This window comes from Amphiprion ocellaris, chromosome 19 (assembly GCF_022539595.1).
Source record: "Amphiprion ocellaris isolate individual 3 ecotype Okinawa chromosome 19, ASM2253959v1, whole genome shotgun sequence".
NCBI lineage: Eukaryota > Metazoa > Chordata > Actinopteri > Pomacentridae > Amphiprion > Amphiprion ocellaris.
In genome coordinates this window covers 997-28,499 of record NC_072784.1, presented here as the reverse complement: position 1 = coordinate 28,499, position 27,503 = coordinate 997, and the positions used below count along the sequence as shown (strand labels likewise).

Below are 27,503 nucleotides of genomic sequence, written 5' to 3'. Positions count from 1 at the left end.
GTTGATCAGCTGACTCTCTGCTACTGATCAGCTGACTCTGCTACTGATCAGCTGACTCTCAGTTGTTGATCAGCTGACTCTCTGCTACTGATCAGCTGACTCTGCTACTGATCAGCTGACTCTCAGTTGTTGATCAGCTGACTCTTTGCCGTTGATCAGCTGACTCTCTGCTACTGATCAGCTGACTCTGCTACTGATCAGCTGACTCTCAGTTGTTGATCAGCTGACTCTTTGCCGTTGATCAGCTGACTCTCTGCTACTGATCAGCTGACTCTCTGCTACTGATCAGCTGACTCTCAGTTGTTGATCAGCTGACTCTTTGCCGTTGATCAGCTGACTCTCTGCTACTGATCAGCTGACTCTCTGCTACTGATCAGCTGACTCTCAGTTGTTGATCAGCTGACTCTTTGCCGTTGATCAGCTGACTCTCTGCTACTGATCAGCTGACTCTCGGCTGTTCTCACCTTCCCGAAGCTTCCTTTCCCCAGAACCATGAGGAAGTTGAAGTCGTGGATTCCCACTTTGACCTTCCCGGGACTCAGGATGGGGGGGCAGGACAGGACCGGGACCGGACTCAGGGCCACTGGGAAGGACTCGGACAGCGGAGAGGGGAGGACCTGAGGCAGGGAAGGGGCGGAGCCATCTGGCTGGGGCTCCTGGAGGATCATTATGGGATGGAGGAGGAGAAGAGAAAAAGAAAAAGAGGAGAGAAAGTATTTAGATACAGGAATCTAAAATTGGACCGATATTTTTAGAAATATTCATATTTCATTCTATAAAATTCAGACAAATTGGAGGCAACTAGACAAGTTTAGGTTGAATTTTTGGACTATATTATTGCATTATTATTATTTACTGTATATTATATAAACCTGCTGAAAGTGGCTCGATGTGAAATAAAAAAAAATGTAAAAAGGTATTTTTAAAAGCTTTTTCTCAGAAAGTGCTTCATATTTTAATTTAAAATTTTACAAATATGTTTAGAAATATACAGATTTTATGGTATAAAAAGTTCAGAGGGTGGAGCTGAAATGTTTGTTAAAATCTGATGATTTGAGATCAAATTTCCAAACAGTAAAATTTCTGGATTATACCTTTAATAGTCCTTGATGTATTATTTTTATTTACTACATATTATTATATTATTAATTATATAAACCTGCTGGAAGTAGGTCCACGTGAAATTATAGTATGTTATTATTATATTAGATATCTAATACATTTAAAAAATATATTATTATTTCTAATAATACTAATACGAAGAATAATTTCAAAAAGTATTTGATATATAAACCTAAAAATAGAGCTGTCGATTTTATCGATTAATTCGAGTTTGTACTTAATGTGGATTTGTTTTAATGAAAATCGATTTTCTCATCAACATCCGCCACCAACGCCTTCCCGCTGGGCTCCCGTAGTTCAGAGTGCCCCCCCCCTCCTCCCCGCGCTTGATATACAAACAACATGGCGGCGAGCGGTGCAGATCTAAAGGTACGTGTCCACTAGATGCTATTTTCCTGCACGGCAACGCAGCACATCTGAAAATCACACGGACGGCGGTCACTAGCGAACCACAACATGGTCACATGACAGCGCTGAGCAACAGCAGGCCGCTACGTGGTGACGTCACCGAGCTTTCAGCTGGACAGTCCTGCAGACAAGTCGGATAAACACAGCGGCTCGGCCACAAACTTCCCCTTTTATTTCAAAAACACGTCAGCGAAAAGTATTTCTGAAAGCATTTGAGGCAGAAATAATCTGTGCAGCAGCTGAATCTGTCCTCGTTTTAGGTCACTGACGCCTAGTTTAGAAGTTTGAGGACAGTTTTACGATGTGTGGAATCTCCGCACCCACATCCAATTTGCATAAAGTAGAAGTCAGTCTACTTAATGCAAATGAGCCGCAGCCCTCTCCAGGTAAATACACCTGATCACAGCAGGAAACGCACCGCAACCGGACCAGCATGCCACATGCAGCGCATTTCCAGCTGCGATGCGGTGTGTTTACCTGGAGAGGGCTGCAGCTCATTTGCATAAAATAGACTGGACTCCTGCATGCAGAGATTAGGTAGGGGGCAAAAAAAAAAAATCGGATAAATCGTGAATCTGGATTTTTTGTGAAAAAATCTGAGATTTTTTTTTTTTAGGCCATATCGCCCAGCCCTACCTAAAAATAAATAAAAATATATTTGATGACATAAAAATTTCAGACAAATCAGAGAAAACAGCCTCAACTTTCAAGGTGCAAAAAACCTGCTGAACTTCAGGTCATCAGTGTCAACGAGAAACTTTTAAAAGCTTTTTTCTCAGAAAGTGTTTTATATTTCATGCCAAATCTCACAGATATTCTTACAAATAGCCATATTTTTTTATGGTACAACAATTTCAGGAAAATCAGAGATGGTGGGGAAGATTTTTTTTGTTAAAATTAGATGATTTGAGCTAAAATGCCCAAACAGTAAAAATTTCTGGATTTTATTTTCAATAGTTTTAATAATAATTTTTATTTATATTGTATAAACCTGCTGGGAGTGGGTCAACATGAAATTATAATAATAATAATAATATTTATCAATAGAGAAAACAAGTTTATTATTTCTAATAATAATAATAAAAATATTAAAAATCTCAAAATTTATTTGATATATAAAGCTAAACATATATAAAATTTTGAACTTACAAAATCAGAAAATTTTAGAATATATCAAATGCTTCACGAGATATTTTTCTTTTCTAGCTTTTTTTAGTTTATTTTTGAAATATTAAATATATATATATATATATATATATATATATATATATATATATATATATATATATACACACACACACACACACTATATTTTAAATATATATATTTGTAAGAAGAATTATACTTAGATTCATTGTGGTTATCATTGAATGACTGTAAAGGTATCTCTATGCATATGTAAGCACTTCTTGTTGAAGAAGTACATGTACATTTTAACTGTAGTCTGTATGTACTCAGTAAGAAACATGAGAACAGGGTTAACGTGTTCCATATGATAAGATAATGCAAGTGACACTTTCTCTGACACTTTCACTGTTCAACATATCTTATGCTGACGCATGATGCCGCCCCATGTTACATGACTGGTTGAAACTAAATAAAAGACACAGAGGAGATACAGACCCTTCGGAGAGGGAAGGCTGCAGCAGCGGTGCATACAGCAGTGCATGCAGTCTCTGTCTCCCCTTGCTGCAAGTAAAAGATCTGAGCTTGTGAGTACTGTCTTTCCTTCCTGTGCTGAGCGTGGGTATTTTCAGGTTTAAACCCAACAATGTTTTAAATAAATATATATATTTTATATATAATATAAATATTTTTAAATATATATAAAGACTTCTTTAAAAGTCAAAAATTATTTTAAAACTAAACCAAAAAAAACTAAACAAGAAAAACATCTTGTGAAGCATTTGATATATTACTGTAAAATTTTATAGATGTCTTTAGAAATATACATATTTTATGCTATAAAAATTCATGCAAATCAGTGACGGTTGAGCAGAAATTATTCCAAAGCTTTGATCATTTTCAACAACTGAACAGAGAAAATTTCAGGGCTTTTTCTTCTTTTACCTTTCTTCTTTTTTTAGTATTTTCTATTTTTAAAAATAGACAAACGTCTTCATAAATATTAATATTTTATGCTATAAACGGCAAATCGGAGCTCATCAAGCAGAAATTATTCTAAAAATGCTGAGATCAAATTAACAAACAGTAAAATTTCAGGTTTTTATCTGAAATATTTTTGTTTAAAAACCTGCTGAAAGTGGCTCGACAGGTAATTTTTTTTTCAACTTTCCATCTCAGATAGAGTTTAATATTTGAAAAAGACATACAACTTGTATTAAATGAAGGAAAGCAGTAGGAACGTGGAGCTTCTTTCTGCCCCCGAAGGTAAATCCCAGTCAGGCAGAACAATCCTGCTCCCTGCTGGAGGGAATTTATCATCAAATTATTCAGAAACATCACCGACGTTCATCCTCTGCTGCTGGTCTGAGGACAAACGCTGTAAATATCTGCTTTCTGATTCACCTGAACTTATTTTATTATAGAGTACAGAAACGTAGAAACTGTTTGGATCCATTGGGAACAAATCTGGCCTTGAACCACGAAAGTCACCAACAGGAAGTTAAAGTTCCTGTTAATTTATTTATTGAAGCCGTTTACCTTCAAACGTCTCCTCCAGTAAATAACTAGAAGAAAAAACTGTTCCGTCTGAAAATGGAAAATATGCTTAGATTTTTAAATAGAAACGGATCTGGTTCCTACCTACAGGTCTTGTTCTTACCTTCTAGATCTAATTCCTACCTACAAATCTGGCCCCTAACTACAGATATAATTCCTACCTGTAGATCTGGTTCCTGTCTACAGGTCTGGTTCCAATCTACAAGTCTAATTCCTACCTACAGGTGCGGTTCCTACCTGTAGACCTAATTCCTACCTGTAGATCAGGTTCCTACCTACAGATGTTGTTCCTACCTGTAGATCAGGTTCCTACCTACAGGTCCGGTTCCTAGCTGTAGATCTAGTTCCTATCTACAGATGTGGTTCCTACCTACAGGTCTTGTTCTTACCTTCTAGATCTAATTCCTACCTACAAATCTGGCCCCTAACTACAGATATAATTCCTACCTGTAGATCTGGTTCCTGTCTACAGGTCTGGTTCCAATCTACAAGTCTAATTCCTACCTACAGGTGCGGTTCCTACCTGTAGACCTAATTCCTACCTGTAGATCAGGTTCCTACCTACAGATGTTGTTCCTACCTGTAGATCAGGTTCCTACCTACAGGTCCGGTTCCTAGCTGTAGATCTAGTTCCTATCTACAGATGTGGTTCCTACCTACAGGTCTTGTTCTTACCTTCTAGATCTAATTCCTACCTACAAATCTGGCCCCTAACTACAGATATAATTCCTACCTGTAGATCTGGTTCCTGTCTACAGGTCTGGTTCCAATCTACAAGTCTAATTCCTACCTACAGGTGCGGTTCCTACCTGTAGACCTAATTCCTACCTGTAGATCAGGTTCCTACCTACAGATGTTGTTCCTACCTGTAGATCAGGTTCCTACCTACAGGTCCGGTTCCTAGCTGTAGATCTAGTTCCTATCTACAGATGTGGTTCCTACCTGTAGATCAGGTTCCTACCTACAGGTCTGGTTCTTACCTGTAGATCAGGTTCCTACCTACAGATGTGGTTCCTACCTGTAGATCAGGTTCCTACCTACAGATGTGGTTCCTACCTGTAGATCAGGTTGCTACCTACAGGTCTGGTTCTTACCTGTAGATCAGGTTCCTACCTACAGATGTGGTTCCTACCTGTAGATCAGGTTGCTACCTACAGGTCTGGTTCTTACCTGTAGATCAGGTTCCTACCTACAGATGTGGTTCCTACCTGTAGATCAGGTTCCTACCTACAGGTCTGGTTCTTACCTACAGATCTGGTTCCTACCTACAGATCGCGGTCCTACCGACAGGTCCAGTTCCTACCTGCAGGTCTGGGTCCGGTACTGGGATGTTGTAATATTCTCCTTCATCCTGAGCCAGCAGCTTGAACCAGCCGCTGATGGGACGCCTGAAGATCTCACTGACTCCAAAGGACAGAGCTCCCATGAAGTCGTTCCTGGACGTCCGGTCCCAGTCCCAGATCTCCACCGACAGGCGCCGGTCCCACTGGTGGCCCCGGACGGAACTAAAGGGGGGACAGAACGGGTCAGCGGACTTAACTGAAAGGCGGGACAGAACCGGTCACTGGACAGAACTAAAGGGGGACAGAACCAGTCAGTGAACGGAACTACAGGGGGATAGAACCAGTCAGCGGACGGAACTAAAGGGGGATAGAACGGGTCAGCAGACGGAACTAAAGGTGGACAGAACCGGTCAGTGGATGGAAGTAAAGGGGGACGATAGAATGGGTCAGTGGACGGAAAGGGTCAGTAGACAGAACTAAACGAGGACAGCACTGGTCAGCTGATGAAACTAAAGGGAGACAGAACCAGTCAGCGGACTGAACTAAAGGGGGACGATAGAATGGGTCAGTGGACAAAACTAAAAGGAGGACAGAACCGGTCAGCTGAGATCTGGATCTTCAGCCCAGGAGGACTCACAAGGTGAAGCTCTCGTTCCAGATGGGGTTGAGCGTGGAGCGGATGGTCTTGGTCTTCTGTTTGCTGTGGCTCTTGGGATCCGGGATCAGTTTCAGTTTGACGTACGGGTCCGAGAGGCCATTGGGGTCCATCGGCATCAGGTTCCGAGCCTCCCGGACTGGAAAGGAAGCAGAAGGACCGTCAGAACGGAGAGAAGAAAGATCTACTTCCTGTGTGAGGTAGACCTACTTCCTGTGTGGAGGTTCTGTAGAAGGTTCTCACCCGTGACGTAGACGTCCTCCTTCTCGCCCCGGATTGTCAGGTGGATCCGGCCTCTCTTCTCGGTGTGGTCCTGACCACACAGACTGGGAACGCTGGTCTCACAGCGCCGGTGGACGTTCATGTCGCAGCCTCACAAAAAAGCAACACAAAAAACACAACATTTTACACTTAAGTTGCTTTGTGTCTTGTTTTTTTCATTGTGTGTCTTGTTTTGTCATGTTGTGTCTAATTTTTGTCATTTTGTGTCTAAATTTTGTCGTTTTGTGCCTTGTTTTTGTTGTTTTCTCTCTCGTTTTTGGCATTTTGTGTTTCATTTGTCATTTCGTGTGTTGTTTTTTTATTTTGTGTCTTGATTTTGTCCTTTTGTTCCTCGTTTTTGTTGTTTTGTCTCTCGTTTGTGACATTTTGTATCTCGTTTTTGTCGTGTTGTGTCTCTTTTTTGCCATTTTGTGTCTCATTGTGTCCCAGAAGCTGCAGCTGGAAGAGAAACGACAGTCTGGATGTCCTGAACAGAACCAGGAGAGTTTAATTATCTGAATGGAATTTAAATTATAATAATCTCCCGAGTTTCATCAACATTTAACAAAGCAAAACTCCATCAGCTGTTCCAGGTTTTTAATCAGTTCCAGGTTATTATTCTGTTTATGAGTTCTGTCAGAGAGTTTGACCTGCAGAAAAACAAACTAATGAAGATCTTTAACAACCTGCTGCTGCTGCCTGCTGACTAAAATATGAGGACGTTTAAATTTAAATAATAACAACAATAAAAGGGTGAAGCTTACAGGCACACTTCATGCCCTGGTGGATGAGTCCGTACAGCAGCGAGCCACAGTGGTCGCAGAACGTCGGACTGGAATACGTGTGGACTTTAAAAGTGTGTCGACTCTTCAGGTCCTGAAAGAAAAGAGAATCTGAGTCAGCTGTGGACACGTTCAGGTCTGAAAAACAACCAGAAAATGTTCACACTGATCTCAGAACGACTCACAGACTTCATATTATTGCCATTGATGACGATCACTGAACAAACTTGTCTAAAAGGACACAAATCTACTTCAAAACTTACCAAAATGCCATTAAACATTTGAAAAATAACAGAAAACTGCCCAAAGTAACATGAAACCTGCCCTATATGAGTTACAAGCAGTTAAAATGCTTTAAAACTCACCCCAAATGACTAAAAACAGTTTAAAAGGCTTTTGAACTTTGTTTGAAATGACTTCAAATTGTCTAAAAGGACAAAGTCACCTAAAATACCTTAAAACTGTCTATTTGTCAAATAGAATTTTAAATAATGCCCACAGGCACTTTAAATTGCACAAATGACTTGACATTTGTCCAAAATTTGCTCAATTATTCTGAAATGACTCAAAATTGTCCAAAATAAGACAGCCACTGTCTATTTATCCAAAATGATTTTTAAAAAGTCCAAAAGAATTTTAAAAATTGTGGAAAATGACCTGAAACTTGTCCTAGATGACTTAAAGACTGTCTAAAATATTTAAAATTGTCCAAGCAGATTTAAAATTGTCCAAAAGGACTGAAAAACATCCAAAACGACTTGAAACGTGTCCAAAATGATTTAACACTGTCTAATTGTCTAAAACTATTTTTTAAAAAATGTCCAAAAGGAATCAGAATTGCAGAAAATGGCATTAAACCTGTGTTAATTTACTGAAAAACTGCCTAAAATTTCTTCAATATTTGTGTAAAATGATTCAAAATTGTCCAAAATGACCTGAATCTCATCTAAAATGAGGTAAAACTGTTTAGAATGAACAGACATCTTCTCTAAAGGGACTAAAATTTGCAGAAAATGACATTATACCTGTATTAATTTACTTAAAAACTCTAAAATGCTTTGAAACTTGCACAAAATGACTTACAAAATTGTCCTAAAGGACTCAAAATTGTACAAAATGACTTGAAATTTGTCCCAAATGTCTGAAAATATTTCTAAAATGAAATAAAAACCATCATAAAAGATTCAAAATGACTCCAAATTAAACCCTGCCACAAATGAGTTAAAATTGTTTAAATGTTCACAAAATGACTCTAAATGGTCCCAGGTGTCGGTGGAAACTCTTACGTCAGGTCTGGGCTCCGTCACTGATCCGGGACACGTGAAGGTCACGAACTCGTGGCATCTTTTATGAACCACAAAGCTGCAAACTGGAGAAAAATAATAAAAAAAAAAACATCCTCAGAATCACACCCACAGAGAAGATTAAATAATAAAAACCAGGGGATAAGTTCATCCGTACCTTGACACTGGAATCCCTGTTTGCCGATGCCCCTGAGAGAGAAAAGGAACGACGATTAGACTTCAGCTGACAGCCAGAAATGATTTAAAATCATCCAATATGTCTTAAATCCTGCCCAACATAGGCTAAAACTTGCTTTAAATTACTCAAAAATTGTATAAAACCACTCAAAATCATCTAAATGAACCCCCAAACTGTCCAAAATTGACTTGAAACACATCTAAAATGAATAAACTGTCAAAAATGATTAAAAATTACCCAATATGACTTAAATCCTGCCCAAAAAGCTACAAAGTTTTGAAACTTGCTTAAAATTACTCACAAACTGTATAAAAGCACTCAAAATCACTCAAAAAACCCCAAACCTGTCCACAATTGGCTCTCTAGTTGTCCAAAATGATTTTCAAAAAGTATCTAAAAGAGCTCAAAATGACCTGAAATGACATTAAATCTGTGTTAATTTGCTTAAAAACTGTTTTTAATATTTGTGCAAAATGACTCAAAAATGTCTAAAATGACCTGAAACTCGTCTAAAATGAGGTAAAAACTGTTTAAAATGAACAGAAACCTGATCTAAAGGGACTAAAATTGCAGAGAATGACATAAAACCTGTTTTTACCTTAAAATTGTCTAAAATACTTCAGTTTTTGTCCAAAATGAGCTGAAACTTGTAGCTGAGTCTGTTTAAAGTCTGATCCCAGACCAGCTGCAGTAACTCTTTATAACTGAGGATGTTCTTCAAAGTCTGATCCCAGATCTGCCCCGCTGAGCTTTAATTGACTCAGCAGCTGTGATCAGGAGGAAAACCACCACTGTCACTGATCTTTAGTCAGCTCAAAAGTCTATTATTAAAGATGGAGCTGCAGAGGGCGATCTGATCCCGGATCAGCATTCAGCAGGAAACAGGAAGTGATGTCATTCTGCTCTGTGACCGGCAGAGAGCATCAAAGCACCAGAGATGGAGCAGACAGAAACTGATCAGGAATCAGAATGAAAATATCTAAACTCTCACTAACTGAACCTGGAGCTGATCTTTAAAAATAAGATTTTCGGGGCACCCGTATAGCTCAACGCGTTGAGCGGGTGACCCATGTACAGGGCTGGTCCCTGATGCAGAGGCCCGGGTTCGATTCCCGCTCGCGGCCCTTTGCTGCATGTCTTCCCCCGACTCTTCTCCCGTTTCCTGTCTCTCTCTCACTGCGCCTATCCAATAAAGCCGTAAAAAGGCCAAAATAAAAAAAAAAGATTTTTGTTAAATATATTTTAATAAAAACACAATCAGCTGTGGCTGGATTCCATTTAGCTGCTTTAGTTTCAGTCTCCTGCTGCGGTTTGAAAGACAAAAAAATTTGCTAAAATTACATCTTTAACTGGAGTCAGAAACTATAAAACCAGAAAAAAATATAAAATTTTCAGCTTTCCAACAGTACTTGAACATCTCATGTGTGATGTACAGTTCATTTAGGAAAATTTATCAAAATCAGGATTGTTAATAAAAATCAACTGTGTTTAAAATGTCCATCCATCCATCCATTATCTATACACCGCTTAATCCTCATTAGGATCGCGGGGGGGGGGGGGGGGCTGGAGTCTATCCCAGCTGACTCAGGTGAAGGCAGGGGACACCCTAGACAGGTCACCAGTCTGTCACAGGGCTACATACAGAGACAAACAATCACTCTCACATTCACACCTACGGGCAATTTAGAATAATCAATTAACCTCAGCATATTTTTGGACTGTGGGAGGAAGCCGGAGTACCCGGAGAAAACCCACGCATGCACAGGGAGAACATGCAAACTCCATGCAGAAAGATCCCAGGAAAGCCGGGACGTGAACCAGGGATCTTCTAGCTGCAAGGCGAAAGTGCTAACCACTACACCACTGTGCAGCCCTGTTTAAAATGTAAACGAGTGAAAAGCAAAGCATTCAGATTTTAAAAATTAGCTAAAATTTCATTTTTTTAGGAGAGCCAAAAACTGCAAAACCAGGAAAAAAAACTAAAATTTTTAGCTTTCCAACAGTCTTTGAATGTATCATGTGTGATATGTGGTTCAATTAGGAAAATTAACCAAATCTAAGCTTAAAATCAGGATTGTTCATCAAAATCTCTTTATTCTAATTGAGTTTAAAATTTAAACGTGTGAAAAACAAAGCAGTCAGATTTTTAAAAAACAGTTAAAATTACATCTTTAATTGGAGTCAGAAACTATAAAAACTGACAAAATCCTCAAATTTTCAGCTTTCTGTTTCACTAAACAGATTTAGACAAAAACACAGTTTAAAAAAAAAAGAATAAATTGTGGCTGAATTCCATTTAGCTGTTTTAGTTTCAGTCTCCTGCTGTGGTTTGAAAGACAAAAAAATTTGCTAAAATTACATCTTTTATTGGAGTCCGAAATTATAAAAACTGAAAAAAAAATAAAATTTCCAGCTTTCCAACAGTACTTGAACATCTCATGTGCAACGTAAGGTTTATTTAGGAAAATTAACAAAATCTAAGCTCAAAATCAGGATTGTTCATCAAAATCTCTTTATTCTAAATGTGTCCAAAATTTAAATTTAAATTTTGTCATAAAACATTGTGATTTTTAAAGAATAGCTAAAAATATATTTCTAATTGGAGTCTGAAATTGTAAAAACTGCAAAAATCCTGACAAAAACCCACAGTTAAACAAACAAGTTAATTGTGACTGAATTTTTTAAAAAGTGTAATTTGGAAACTAACCCACCTGATTTTGCGTAACTCAAACTTAATTTTCTGTATTTTTTTTAGCACAAATCAACAAAAGTATTGTTTTTTAAACATTTTTGTAAAATAAATTTTAAAAAGCGACTATTTTTGTGTGATTTTCGGTCATTCCAAACAGAAAATCCTCCCAAATTAAATTTTTTGGGTATTTTTTCCCCTAATTTCCATCATTGATTTTGAGTTCTCTCTTCTTCGTCATGTTGTTCTGGTTCCACAGAGTTGCAGAACTTTAGATTGAAAAATGAACCAAGAGTGAAGAAAAATGAACCAAGAGTGAAGAAAAATGAACCAAGCGTGAGTTAAAATGATCCTTCAGAGGGATCATGTCACTAATAGAGACAGGGGCGTGCACAGATGGACACCAGGTGGCGCTAGAGCACTTGCCCTTTGCCCTCAGTATCAAGCGGGTGCCCTCCGAGTCTCAGTTTTTAAAAAAAATGTAAACATGAAACACATACACAAGCCGCATGTCCAGTAGATGCGGTTTTCCCGCACGGCAACGCACCGCATCTGAAAATCGCACGGATGCTGGGCGGTCACTAGCGGACCACAACATGGTCACATGACATCTGGACCAACAGCGGGTCACTACGTGGTCACATGACCACGCTGTCAGCTTGACAGTCCAGCAGATGAGTCGGATAAGCACAGCAGCTCAGCTGCAAACTTTCCCTTTTATTTTGAAAACACTTCAGCGAAAAGTATTTCTGAAAGCGTTTGAGGCAGAAATAATCTGCAGTAGCTGAATCTGTCCTGGTTTTAGTTCACCGACGGCTGGTTTAGACATTTGAGGACAGTTTCATGATGTGTGGAGTCTCCACATGCAGCATCCAATTTGTCCAGTCTACTTTATGCAAATGAGCTGCGGCCCTCTCCAGGTAAACACACCTGATCACAGCTGGAAACGCACCACAACTGGACCAGCAGGAAACACGAGAAAACACATCAGAGTCAACATCAGAGTGATGTTAACTGTTTAGGGCCTTCTCCTCTCATCTTACTGAGATATCTTAAAAGCTGTTCCTGATTTATTTTGTCAACACAAAGTGATTTGATGGAACTAAATCAGGCAATAGGCTGTATTAGCAAAATATATTATTATGTACTAACCATGAGTTATTTCTACGTTACAACACTTGCAGTAATTTTGTATTTACATCGATAGGCTATTATTAAAACTCTGACTTTTATTGACCCTTTGTGTGTTATTAAGATGTTAAAATAAATGCCGCTGCAGAAAATGTGTTCCTGATTTCTTTTTTTTTTTTTTCCAAATCTCACACTGTTCTATTCAGGCAGCCAGTGGTTCTACACGCTGCACCAGGTGCCTTTTTTTCCATTGAGCACCAAAATGTCTGTGCACGCCTCTGAATAGAGAACTATCAAACTCGTTCCCTTTCTAATAAACCAGATATTTACCAACGAGCTGGTCTTAATCAGAGAGCTGCTCTGACATGTTGTGAGGAGGAAGAGTTTCCGTCCAGTTGGAGGAACGTCCTGACAGAAGCCCAGAGGCTGCTGGCCCACATTCACCAGCACCATCTGGTCCCTCAGCCCAGAAACGAGCTGCAGGAGCTCCTTTAACCCGTCATCAGAAACGAGCTGCAGGAGCTCCTTTAACGGATCATCAGAAACGAGCTGCAGGAGCTCCTTTAACCCGTCATCAGAGCTCTACGGTCAACGATCAGGACGGGTTCAGCTTCAGAACGCTGCTGTTTTCACTCACATGCAGCAGAAGTTACAGAAACAACAACTGGAGTCTAAACAATCACATGTTGAGGTGAATTTGTTTCCACTTTCTGCAGGTTTTAGACAAGATGCTGCCTCCTGCACAAACCTCACATCTACTAGCTTCATGACACTGCATTTTTCACATAATATGCTTGACCTTTATCAAGAAAAATGAAATTTTTAGTGAGGAAGTTGCAGCAAGAGTTGCATTAATTCAATCTGGAGCAAATGCAACAAAAAAATAGGCGGAAAAACCTGTTTAGATGAATCTTTTTCTGTTTTCTGCAGATTTTACAGTTTGATGCTGCCTCCTCTACAAACCTCACATCTACTAGCTTCATGATGTTGCATTCTTCACATAATCTGCTTGACATTTATCAAGAAAAATGACATTTTTAATGAAGATGTTGCAGCAGGAATTGCAGAAACACCATTTGAGAGACTGCAGCCTGAAAAATCTACTTTAAAATCTACTTTAACAGTAAAAACATGTTATTGCAAGAATAGATTTTGGAATTAATGCCTTCATTCACCAACAAGATCTGTTTCTAGCTTCATGATGCTGCATTTTTAATATCATCTGCTTTAATTTTATCAAGAAAAACTACATTTTCAGTGAAGAAGTTGCAGCAGGAGTTACAGAAGCACCATGTGGAGCGAGTGCAGCATAAAAATAGAAGAAACACTCATGTTTGGATGAAACTGTTTCCACTTTTTGCAGGTTTTACAGTTTAATGCTGCTTCCAGTACAATCCTCACATCTGTTAGATTCATAATGCTGCACTTTTCACATAATCTGCTTGAAATTTATTCAGAAAAATAACATTTTCAGTGCATAAGTTGCATGTGGCGAGACTGCAGCCTTTAAAAAACTATTTTACCACAGTAAAAATCTATATATCGCTGTTGGAAACCGTCCATGTTTGGGCTGAACTGAGTTTGCTGCTGCCTCCTCTACAAACCTCACATCTCTGAATGACTAAGATCCACTTTTAGCTTGGTGACGCTGCATTTTTTACATAATCTGCTTTAATCTGATAGAGAAGAACCGTATTCTCTCAAGGTTTCAGTGAAGAAACTGCAGCAAAACCCTAAGAAACACCTTCAGATCAGACTATGGGAGCAGAGTCTGAATTGGTTTTGCTGCTTGGTCGGATCGTCTCGTTAAAAATGCTCCTGCATGCTTTCTGCAGCTCTGGAGGAGGTTAGAAACGTCTGGAGGTTAGAAACGTCTGGAAGAGGTTAGAAACGTCTGGAGGAGGGTAGAAAAGTCTGGAGGTTAGAAACGTCTGGAAGAGGTTAGAAACGTCTGGAGGAGGTTAGAAAAGTCTGGAGGTTAGAAACGTCTGGAGGAGGGTAGAAAAGTCTGGAGGTTAGAAACGTCTGCAGAAACAACCTCAGAGGTCTCCGGAGGATCTGGAGGTATTTCAGAACAAACACTCGATGACATCTCCACCTTTTCTGCAGCTTTTCTTTGTTTTAATTCGTCCCCCGTGAGTCCGGCACAAACTTCTGGACCTGAAGTTTAAGATGAGACTAATTTCTCTGCAGTCTAAAGCTCACATCCAAATCAAACTTCTGTGTTTTTAGCATCATTAATTTGGTCTTTATGTCATTATTTGACAGATTTGTGCAGTAAAATAAAATAAAAATATTAAGGATTGTTTGTTTTTTATTTGTTTTCTTACATATGCTGAAATTACAGATAAAATGTCTGATTATTTATGTTTAATTTAAAAAACAAATATTTATCTTCCAGTGTTGTGTGCAGATCATACATTTTTAAGCTGATAATTAGTAAAAATAGTAAAAACATTTGACCTTTAATTTACACTATTTTTTACTATATTAAATTTCACAAGTTATATATATATATGTGTTTTTTTATTATGAAATAATTATACTATTTTTACTATATTGAATTTCACAAAATATATAATTACAGATATTATATACATATATTATTATTATTGTTCACAATAATTATCAAATAATTATAATATTTTTACTATATTGACTCTCACAAAATAATAGTTATATAATTGCAGATATTATATACATATATTATTACTATTATTATTATTATTATTAATATTACTCATAATAATTATTAAATAATTCTACAATTTTTTACTATATGAAATCTCACAAAACAATATTTGTATAATTTTTTACAGATATTATATATGTATATAATTATTATTTATTTATTATTAAATTATCAAATTAAATTATTTCTGAGAAAATACTTCTTCTTCTACAGATTTTCTGTTTTGTTAAATTCCAAATAATATCTAATAAAGTCACAGAAAAAATCTTAATTTACATGTTAATTGTAGAACAAAAATCCAAAACTAAAAAAATAAATTTTGTCTACATTAAATATCTGTATTTTTTAGACATTCTTATTATATTTTTTAATCTGCAATATTTAACTGTAAAATGTCACTATTTTGTTGTAAATAAAAATTAGCAAAAAAATACTCTTATTGCACACATATTTACTATTATTTGTAAAAAAATATAAATATTAAGGATAGAAAATTGGTTAAAAAATTATCGATGTTATTTTACAGATTTTCCTTCTTTCTCCTCTCCTCCTTTCCTTTGCGTCATAAAAATCACAGAAAAACAAAATGATCAATTCAGATATCGACTCTAAAAATAGTCCAAAGCTATAAATATCAAAAATCTGTATTCTTACAAATACTAATTGTTATTTCATAATATTTGACCCTAAATTTAAACATTTTTGTTGAATATAATCCGCAAAAATATCACTATTGTACAGTTGTATATGTATATACATTTGCCATTATTTGACAGAAAAACTATATATATTAAGAATTTCAAAAAAACATTTTTTTAGTATTTAGTATATTTATTATATTTTACAGATTTGCCCAGTTTTGTTAAATTACAGAGAATAAATATCATTATTTTAGAGACACATGCTGTTAATTTAAATAAAAATGATATACAGAAGGAGTAGAAAATTAGTAAATCATTTTTTTAAATGTTATTTTACAGGTTTATATTTAATTTAAATGAGCTAACTATTTGATATTTTACCAAAGATTTATTAAATATACTTCTATAGTTTTTGTTAATATATATTATTTATTATAAAATTTTTACCTACAAAATGACACTACTTTTACTGCATTGAAATCAGCAAAAATTATTAGTTTTACAGATATTTTTTAAGTTATTTGGAAGAAAACTTTTGTATATTAAGGACAGAAAATAGGTTATATATTTATTTATTTATTTTTGAGATTTTGCAATTTTTTTCCTTTAAAAATTCTGCTATTTTTAAACAGACTTAAATCATAAATAATGTTATTATTTTACAGATATTAAAAAGAAAGTGTTTAATTATTTATCAATTATTTTTAGGTTTGTGAAATTGCAGATAATATCTAAATAATATCCAAAAATCACAGAAAAAAATGTCAATTTACATGATATTTTTTATGTTTTTTGAAAGAACAAATATGTATATTAAGGACAGAAAATGGGTTATTTATTTATTTATTTTTGTGATTTTATCAGATTCTCCTGTTTTGATCATTACAGAAAATAACCATTAAAAATCTGACAGACATATTACAGTATACCAACATTTTTTAATATCTAGATTTATAGTTATATTTTTATTTCAGAAAAATACATGTTCACAATAATTTAAATATATTTTGAAAGTATGTTTTTGTACATTTATTTCATGTTTATTAATATATTTAAAACATTTTTTCTTTTAAATATATTGTTAACATATTAATTTACATGCTGAATGTGCAAAATCAGAGAAAACTGAATAATGTCTTTTTACAAATAGTGGTGCATTTTATTTTAAATATTACATTTTATTTAGATTTTATTTACACTTTTTTTTATGGTTTTTGACCATAAAATTGTACAGTTTTACTGTATTTAAATCAGCTACAAAGGGCTACTGTTTGTTTTATTTTATTTTTATTTGTCATCATTTGAAAGAAAAAATACTTATATTAAAGTTGAAAATAAAATAGTAAATATTTTTATTAATTATTTGACACATTTTCCTGTTTCATAGCTAATAAAATTACATTTTATTATTTATGATTTCGTATTTATTTATTTTGTCTGCTAAAAATATCAAGTTTTTTTTTATTTGCCATCATTTGAAAGAAAAATTATGTGTATTATGTGTATTGAAGAATAAAATGGTAAATTTTTTTTAAATTATCTGAAACATTTTCCTGTTTGATATCTAGTAAAATTATAGAACATTTATTTTATTTATTTTTTATTGATTTGAAAACTCTGCAGTGTTTGCTGTGTTCTGATGTGTGCAGGAAGTTCCTACAGTAACTGCTGGATGGTGTGGGCGGCAGCGTGGAGGTGGAGGGTTACATGGAGGAGGAGCAGGAGGAAGAGAGGGAGGAGGAGGAGGGGCAGCAGGAGGAGCAGCAGGAGGAGCAGCAGGAGGAGCAGCAGGAGGAGCAGCAGAACGTTACCAGATGAAGTCAGTGCAGTGGCTGCAGAAGGTGGGCTGCTTGAAGAACCTCGCCGTGAACTGGTGGTCCTTCACCTCCACGATGCGTTTGTGCTTCAGAGCTCCTTTCCTCTGGAACACCGGAACCCTGGGAGGAGGAGACAGGGGAGACGGCAGGGGGGACGAGGAGGCACCGCCGGGGGAGGAGGAGGCTGGGGAGGCCAGGGTCAGGGGGGAGAGGGACGGGGGAGGGGACACCGGGGTGGACATGATGTCTGCAGAGGAGGAGGAGGACGAGGAGGGGGAAGAGGAGGAGGAGGAAGAGGAGGATGATGAGGAGGAAGAGGAGGAGGAGAAAAGAAAGAAGAGGGGGAGGAGGAAGAGGAGGAGCAGGAGGAGGAGGAGGAGGAGGAAGAGGAGGAGGAGGAGGAGAAAGAAGAGGAGGACGAGGAGGAGGAAGAAGAGGAGGAAGAGGAGGAGACAGAAGACAGGAAATGGTGGAGAGGGTGGGGTAGAGAAGGAGGAGGGGAGGAGGAGAGAAGCATCCAGAAGACAGAAAGTGGGGGAAGAGGAGGAGGAGGAAGAAGAGGAGGAGGAGAAAAAAGACAGGAAGTGGAGGAGGAGAAAGAGGAGGAGGAGAAAGAGGAGGAGGAGAAGGAGAGGAGGAGGAGACAGAGAGGTTAATTCACAACCTGAGACCCAGAAACCTCCTCGGAGACCCGGAGGAGCGATTTAGCGGCGAGTGTCCCACATTCTCCTCCCCGGTCGCCATGTCAACCCTGCCTCCTGTTGCCATGTCAACAACACCCCCACCAGCTGCTCCAATATTAGCATCCCTCCACGTCTCCGAGCCTCTCCGCTGCCCTTATTAGCAGCCAGTCCCACTTCTGGAGGAGAAAGTTTGAACCAGAATAAAACGACTACAGGGAGACGAGCCGGAAAAAAGAAAGAAAGAAAGATGGTGCTACTAAATGTTGAATCAAACAGAGATTCAATGAATAAATAAATAACCCCGTAGCAAAAAAACAAAAAAAACAAACACCTGTGCCAGGACAAAGAAAAAAGTGATGAAATGATGGTGAGAATCCGGAGCGAATAGATCAAAAAAGGCTCTGAAATCAGCAAAAAGAATAAAAATAAGTGGGTAAAGACTCGGTACCTGAAGTTGGAGGAGATGTTCGGACGCCCGGAGACGAATTCCTTTCTCTTCCTGTCACACCTGTGGCTCAAAAACAACAAAAAACACCAGAGTAAAAAGAGAAAAGAAGCTGGCAGAGAAAAAAAAACCCAAAAAAAGTAAAAATATGAATTAATAAAGTGCCAGAAAAGTGTCAGGAAGCTTTCTAGGAAGCAGAGATGAAAGGAAGCGGTTTATATCCGGAGGAGGACGGGACGAGGACGAGGAGCTGCTGCTGGGATTCTCTTTCCAAGATTGATTCTGGAGACGGAGGACAGGAAGGGAAGTGGAGAGAGAGAGAGAGAGAGAGAGAGAGAGTGAGAGAGAGTGAGAGAGAGATTGAGGGGAATAGGCGGCGATTCTTTTTCAGATCTGGGTTACTTCTCTCTGGAGGACGAGGACGCCACAGGAAGGAGAACGGACGCTTCGACGCCACAAGGTTGGACGAAGACGAGAGTCCTGGAGCAGAATCCGGACGGTCGGTTGAAGCTTATGTGAATTTAAAAACACACTGATAGTTTATCATCTGCCTGGTGGACATCTGGAAGATCTGAAGGAGACGAACCACCTGATGGACCAGAAACAGTCAGAAGTTACCATAAGACTGAAAACACAACCTGGAGTATAATGCTGCTGTTGTTGAAAGTCATCCATCCATCCATCCATCAATCCATCATCCATCCATCCAACAATCCGTCTGTCCTTCCATCCATCCATCCAACCATCATCCATCCATCATCCATCCTTGCATCCATCCATCAATCATCTATCCATGCATACATCCATCCATCCAACATCATCCATCCATCCAACCATCATCCATCCAATCATCCATCCATCCGTCGTCCATCAATCCATCATCCAGCCGTCCCATCCATCCATCCATCCATTGTCTATACAAGGAGATCCTGACTTAAGTTGGAATTCTGTTCCTACCTGCAGGAACAGGTAACAGTCCATCACAGGTTCACCTGGACAGGTAACAGTCCATCACAGGTTCACCTGGACAGGTAACAGTCCATCACAGGTTCACCTGGACAGGTAACAGTCCATCACAGGTTCACCTGGACAGGTAACAGTCCATCACAGGTTCACCTGGACAGGTAACAGTCCATCACAGGGGCTACACAGAGAGACACAATGACACTCACATTCACACCTACAGACAATTTAGAATCACCAATTAAACCTCAGCATGTTTCTGGACTGTGGGAGGAAGCTGGAGAACCTGGAGAACCCAGCTGAGAGAACATCGAGACTCCATGCAGAAAGACCCCAGGAAGGTCAGGACTCGAACCAGGGATCTTCTAGCTGTATGGTGACGGTGCTAACCACCAAACCACCGTGCAGCCCGTGAGTTTAACCAGCATTTTCTAATCATTCTGTCAATAAACCAGCTGCTATGTTTCTGTATTCAGGCAGATCACGCAGCATCATGCTAGCTCTGCAAGATCCTGCTAGCCCTGCAGCATCATGCTAGCTTTGCAGCATCATGCTAGCGCTGCAGAATCCTGCTAGGTCTGCAGCATCATGCTAGCTCTGAAAAATACTGCTAGCTCTGCAGCATCGTGCTAGCTCTGCAGCAACGTGCTAGCTCTGCAGCATCGTGCTAGCTCTGCAGCATCGTGCTAGCTCTGCAGAATCCTGCTAGCTCTGCAGCATCATGCTAGCTCTGCAGAATACTGCTAGTTCTGCAGCATCATGCTAGCTCTGCAGCATCCTGCTAGCTCTGCAGCATCATGCTAGCTCTGCAGAATACTGCTAGCTCTGCAGCATCGTGCTAGCTCTGCAGCATCATGCCAGCTCTGCAGCATCATGCTAGCTCTGCAGAATCCTGCTAGCTCTGCAGTATCATGCTAGCTCTGAGCAGGACTGACAAAATAAAGGTTTTAAACATTGTGATTTTTCACAAAATGCCAGTAGCAGAAAAATAAAGCTAGGAAGTGTTCTAGTTCTACAGTAGAGACTGATTTAAACCCATAACCGCGTGGTTCTCCATCTAGCCTCCTTCTCCTAGCATTTAAATCAGCTAAAAATATATTTTACAGACATATTACACTATTCAACAATATCCAATTATATGTGTGTGTGTGTGTGTGTGTGTGTGTGTGTGTGTGTGTGTATAGATTGAAAAAAGATGGAGAAAACGCTCCTGTAACACAGCACCATTAAAAAATATATTATTTAAATAAAACATAACATTTAAAATAAAACGTACCACTATTAAAAAAATAAATTTAAATGTGGACAACAGTTTTGGCTGTTATTGCTCAGTCAGTGTGTAGATTAATATGTCAACAATATATTTAAAGAAAAAATATACATTTATATTTTAAATATATTTATAAATATTTTAGAAATAAATATATAAAAATATACTTTAATATTGTTTCCTTTTCTGAAAAAAATCCAAAAATGCAGCAAAAAAAATCCCCAAATATCTGAAAATTTGCAACACCTTCAGGAAGAAAATTCCAATAATTCCTTAAAAATTTCCCTTAAAAGGTTTTTTTTTTTCAAAAAAAATCCCCCAAATTAGGCAAGAAAATTCTTGTAAATAATTTCAAAAAATGGGTAAAAATCTTCCAAATAATGGAATTACACTGGATTGTGGTTGATTATGTGAATGTTCTTAAGAAACATTTTAAATATTTCTTTTTTCCACCAAAAAAAATGCTCAAAGATTTCCCAGAAATGTTGAAAATGTGGGACATCAGAAGTTTCACTGTGAAAAATATATTTTCTCCCCCACATTTTCAAACTTTAAAACTGGTCAATTTTGACCCGCAGGACGACACGAGGGTTAAAATGTATTTCAAATATTATAAATATTTTTTCTTTAAATAAAATATATAAAAATAACTACAGATATTGAAAAATGTTGGAATACTTTAATATGTCTGTCAGATTTTTTAATGGTTATTTTATATCATCTAGCCAAAACAGGAAAATCTGGTAAAATCACTATATCACTAATCACTACAATAAATAAATTTCCCATTTTCTGTCCTTAATATACATGTGTTCTTTTCAATAATGTAAAATAAAATCATGTAAATTAGCTTTTTTCTGTGATTTTTGGATATTTAGATATCTGTAATTTCACAAAACTAATAAAAAAATCTATAAATAATTAAACATTTTCTTTTTAATATCTGTAAAATAATAACATTTCTTGATGTTTTAAGTCTGTTAAGAAGAGCTGAATTTTACCATCAAACATAAAACAAATTAATGATTATTTTCTGTAGTCTATCAAAACAAGAAAAAAATTATAAAATCACATAAATAAATAAAATAATCCCATTTTCTGTCCTTAATAAACAAAAGTGTTCTTTTCATATGACATTAAAAAACATCTGTAAAAATAATATTTTCTTGCTGGTTTAAATGCAGTAAAAATTGTTTAATTTTATAGTTAAAAAAAGTAAATATATACATAGAGAGATTTTTGTTGTTCTTATTTAAAGTTTCTTCTGTGATTTTTACTGAACAAGAGAAAAAATACAACTGAAAAAAGATGAAAAAAATGTTCTTGTAACATTCAAGAATGGTAAAAAACTGTAAAAATAATAGTATATATAATGAATCTCTGGTAAAATATCTGATTTTTAAGTGATTTAAATTAAATATAAATCTGCCAAAATAACAGTGACAAAACTGATTTACCGATTTTCTATCCTTTACTATGCATAATTTTTTATTGGTAATAACAGAAAGTGTCTGTAAAATGATGACATTTACCCTCTGTAATTTAGCAAAACTGGGCAAATCTGTAAAATATAATAAATACTAAAAAATACATTTTAAAAATTCTTAATATACATAATATTTCTGTGGATTTATATAAAAACTAACTATAAAGTTACACTATTTTTACTGCATTTAAATCAGTTATTTAAAAGAACCCTCATGTATAATAAGGACAGAAAATGGGTTTATATATTTATATTTATATTATTATTATTATTATTATTATATATATTTTATATTTATTTATTTTTGTGATTTTACAAATTTTTCCCTATATTGGTAGATTACAGAAAATAACCACTGGCAGTATTCCAACATTTTTTAATTTTTTAAATTTTAATATAAAAATATTACAAATATACATTTTTTTCTTTTAAAGATATTATTAATGTATTAATTTACATGCTTACTGAGCAAAAACAGCCAAAACTGTAGTCCACATTGAAAGTCTGTATTTTTTACAAATAGTGGTGCATTTTTAAATATTATATTTTATTTTTTATTATTATTTTTTTAAACGGTGTGCTACCATAAAATTACAGTTTTATAGCATTTAAATCAGGTAAAAATATAATTTTTTACAGACATATTACAACATTCCAACATCTTTACAAAGGCTGCAATTTTTGTTGCAGATTTTTAAATATTATATTTTATTTAAATATTAGTATATTCTGTAACAGCTGTGCTACCATAAAATCACACTTTTACTGTATTTAAATCAGCTAAAAAAATATTTTTTTTAACAGAAATTTTGCCATCATTTCAAAGAAAAACTATATATTAAGGTTGAAAAAGATTTGTAAATATTTACTATTCTTAATATTATTGTTATTATTATTACTATCTGACACATTTTCCTTTTAGATATCTAGTAAAATTATGGAACATTTATTATTTATTTCTGTGAAGTAATCGAGCTAAACTGCATCCTCAGTCACATTTTAATGGAATCATCTCCTGAAGTTTCCAATCAGCAGATTTTTGTCATTTATGTCACTGTTTATTGATTATTGTATATTTGTGCTTGTTTTGTAGTTGTTTTTTGTATGTTGTTGCTTTGTTGTTTTGTTGTGTGTATTTGTTGTTGTTGTTTTTCTATTTGTGGTTGTTTTGTTGTTATTTTGTGTCTCTGTGGCTGTAGGAATAGGAACTGTTTCTTACCTTTTCTTTTCCTCCGAGGCACACATCTGATCATCATTTATTCTGCAAATCAAACCTGGAGGGAACAGCGTGACATTTTAGGAGCCAAGTCACCGTTACTTAAAAACAACGGCTGCTCAGCCAATGTCAGGAAAATAAAGAGAAATGTGATGGATTTACAGAGAAAGTTTAAATATTGAGGTTTAAACCTTAAAAATGATTCATGGAAAAACTCAAATAATATCAAAAAAATGACTAAAACCAGATTCAGGAAGGGCGACAATCTGCAGGAAAATATGGAACAAGCAGCTGTTAGCTTAGTTTAGCATCAACAGTTCAAACCTCTATGGTAAATATGGAACAAGCAGCCATTAGCTTAGCTTAGGATCAACACTGTAAACCTCTGTATGGCAAATATGGGAACGAGCAGCCATTAGCTTAGCTTAGCATCAACACTGTAAGCCTCTGTATGATAAATATGGAACAAACAGCTGTTAGCTTAGCATCAACACTGTAAACATTTGTATGGTAAATATGGAACAAGCAGCTGTTAGCTTAGCTTAGCATCAACGTCGTAAACCTCTGTATGATAAATATGGAAGCAAGCAGCTGTTAGCTTTAGCATCATCACTGTAAGCCACTGTATGGTAAATATTGAACAAGCAGCTGTTAGATTAGCATCAACGTTGTAAACCTCTGTATGGTAAATATGGAACAGTCAGCCGTTAGCTTAGCTTAGCATCCATACTGACAACCTCTGTATGGTAAATATAGAACAAGGGAGTCGTTAGCTTAGCATCAACACTGAAAGCCATTGTATCGTAAATATGGAACAAGCAGCTGTTAGCTTAGCATCAACACTGGTAAACATTTGTATGTGTAAATATGGAACAAGCAGCCATTAGCGTAGCTTAGCATCATCACTGTAAGCCACTGTATGGGTAAATATGGAACAAGCAGCTGTTAGCTTAGCTTAGCATCAACGTTGTAAACCTCTGTATGCTAAATATGGAACAAGCAGCTGTTAGCTTAGCATCATCACTGTAAGCCTCTGTATGGATAAATATTGAACAAGCAGCTGTTAGATTAGCATCAACGTTGTAAACCTCTGTATGGTAAATATGGAACAGTCAGCCGTTAGCTTAGCTTAGCATCCATACTGACAACCTCTGTATGGTAAATATAGAACAAGCAGTCGTTAGCTTAGCATCAACACTGAAAGCCATTGTATCGTAAATATGGAACAAGCAGCTGTTAGCTTAGCATCAACACTGTAAACATTTGTATGGTAATTATGGAACAAGCAGCCATTAGCTTAGCTTAGCATCATCACTGTAAGCCACTGTATGGTAAATATGGAACAAGCAGCTGTTAGCTTAGCTTAGCATCAACTGTTGTAAACCTCTGTATGATAAATATGGAACAAGCAGCTGTTAGCTTAGCATCATCACTGTAAGCCACTGTATGGTAAATATGGGACAAGCAGCCCATTAGCTTAGCTTAGCATCAACACTGTAAACCCTCTGCATGGTAAATATGGAACATCAGCTGTTAGCTTAGCTTAGCATCAACACTGTAAGCCTCTATATGATAAATATGGAACAAGCAGCTGTTAGCTTAGCTTAACATCAACACTGTAAACCTCTATATGGCAAATATGGAACAAAGCAGCCATTAGCTTAGCTTAGCATCATCACTGTAAGCTTCTGTATGTGGAACAAGCAGCTGTTAGCTTAGCATCAACGTTGTAAACCTCTGTATGATAAAATGTGGAACAATCAGCCATTACCTTAGCTTAGCATCAACACTGTAAACCTCTGTATGGGTAAATATAGAACAATCAGTTGTTAGCTTAGCTTAGTTATCAACACTGTAAGCCACTGTATGGTAATTATGGGAACAAGCAGCCGTCAGCTTAGCTTAGCATCAACCGTTGCAAACCTCTGTATGATAAATATGGAACAAGCAGCCATTTAGGCTTAGCATCATCACTGGTAAACATTTGTATGGTAAATATGGAAAAAGCAGCAATTAGCTTAGCTTAGTATCCACATTGTAAGCCTCTGTATGGCAAATATGGAACAAGCAGCCGTTAGCTTAGCTTAGCATCAATGCTGTAAACCTCTGTGTGGTAAATATGGAACAAGCAGCTGTTAGCTTAGCATCATCACTGTAAGTTTCTGTATGATAAATATGGAACAAGCAGCTGTTAGCTTAGCTTAGCATCAACGTTGTAAACCTCTGTATGATAAATATGGAACTAGCAGCTGTTAGCTTAGCATCAACACTGTAAACATTTGTATGGTAAATATGGGACAAGCAGCCATTAGCTTAGCTTAGCATCAGCGTTGTAAACCTCTGTATGGTAAATATGGAACATCAGCTGTTAGCTTAGCTTAGCATCAACACTGTACGCCTCTATATGATAAATATGGAACAAGCAGCCATTAGCTTAGCTTAGCATTATCACTGTAAGCTTCTGTATGATAAATGTGGAACAAGCAGCTGTTAGCTTAGCATCAACGTTGTAAACCTCTGTATGATAAATGTGGAACAATCAGCCATTACCTTAGCTTAGCATCAACACTGTAAACCTCTGTATGGTAAATATAGAACAATCAGTTGTTAGCTTAGCTTAGTATCAACACTGTAAGCCACTGTATGGTAAATATGGAACAAGCAGCCGTCAGCTTAGCTTAGCATCAACGTTGCAAACCTCTGTATGATAAATATGGAACAAGCAGCCGTTAGCTTAGCATCAACACTGTAAACATTTGTATGGTAAATATGGAAAAAGCAGCAATTAGCTTAGCATCCACATTGTAAACCTCTGTATGGCAAATATGGAACAAGCAGCCGTTAGCTTAGCTTAGCATCAATGCTGTAAACCTCTGTGTGGTAAATATGGAACAAACAGCTGTTAGCTTAGCATCAACACTGTAAGCCTCTGTATGATAAATATGGAACAAGCAGCTGTTAGCTTAGCATCGATGTTGTTAACCTCTGTATGGTAAATATGGAACAATCAGCCCTTAGCTTAGTATCAATACTGTAAGCCTTTGTATGGTAAATATACAACAAGCAGCCATTAGCTTAGCTTAGCATCAACACTGTAAACCTCTGTATGGCACATATGGAACAAGCAGCTGTTAGCTTAGCTTAGCATCAACACTGTACGCCTCTATATGATAAATATGGAACAAGCAGCCATTAGCTTAGCTTAGCATTATCACTGTAAGCTTCTGTATGATAAATGTGGAACAAGCAGCTGTTAGCTTCGCTTAGCATCAACACTGTATGCCTCTATATGATAAATATGGAACAAGCAGCCATTAGCTTAGCTTAGCATTATCACTGTAAGCTTCTGTATGATAAATGTGGAACAAGCAGCTGTTAGCTTAGCATCAACGTTGTAAACCACTGTATGATAAATGTGGAACAATCAGCCATTACCTTAGCTTAGCATCAACACTGTAAACCTCTGTATGGGAAATATAGAACAATCAGTTGTTAGCTTAGTATCAACACTGTAAGCCACTGTATGGTAAATATGGAACAAGCAGCCATCAGCTTAGCTTAGCATCAACGTTGCAAACCTCTGTATGATAAATATGGAACAAGCAGCCGTTAGCTTAGCATCAACACTGTAAACATTTGTATGGTAAATATGGAAAAAGCAGCAATTAGCTTAGCATCCACATTGTAAACCTCTGTATGGCAAATATGGAACAAGCAGCCGTTAGCTTAGCTTAGCATCAATGCTGTAAACCTCTGTGTGGTAAATATGGAACAAACAGCTGTTAGCTTAGCTTA

At 36.8% G+C, this 27,503-nt stretch overlaps 1 protein-coding gene across 2 annotated transcripts in view; it reads right to left on the bottom strand.

Annotated features, from left to right (window-relative positions):
- Positions 1 to 19,877, bottom strand: part of LOC111569071 (protein kinase C, gamma) — a 36,583-nt gene extending 16,706 nt beyond the window's left edge. The window contains exons 1-11 of one of the 2 annotated variants that reach the window (XM_055004929.1): positions 19,731 to 19,877; positions 19,176 to 19,362; positions 18,777 to 19,055; positions 17,640 to 17,892; positions 8,655 to 8,686; positions 8,480 to 8,562; positions 7,176 to 7,287; positions 6,394 to 6,522; positions 6,133 to 6,289; positions 5,516 to 5,717; positions 465 to 656 (exon numbers count right to left, since the gene is read on the bottom strand). In XM_055004929.1, coding sequence (XP_054860904.1) covers positions 465 to 656; positions 5,516 to 5,717; positions 6,133 to 6,289; positions 6,394 to 6,522; positions 7,176 to 7,287; positions 8,480 to 8,562; positions 8,655 to 8,686; positions 17,640 to 17,887 — 1,155 coding nt within the window. In that variant the 5' untranslated portion in view covers positions 17,888 to 17,892; positions 18,777 to 19,055; positions 19,176 to 19,362; positions 19,731 to 19,877. Of the gene's footprint in view, positions 1 to 464; positions 657 to 5,515; positions 5,718 to 6,132; positions 6,290 to 6,393; positions 6,523 to 7,175; positions 7,288 to 8,479; positions 8,563 to 8,654; positions 8,687 to 17,639; positions 17,893 to 18,776; positions 19,056 to 19,175; positions 19,577 to 19,730 lie in introns of those variants that run through there. The other variant, XM_055004930.1, reaches the window with a different exon arrangement.
- Positions 19,878 to 27,503: the final 7,626 nt, after the last annotated feature.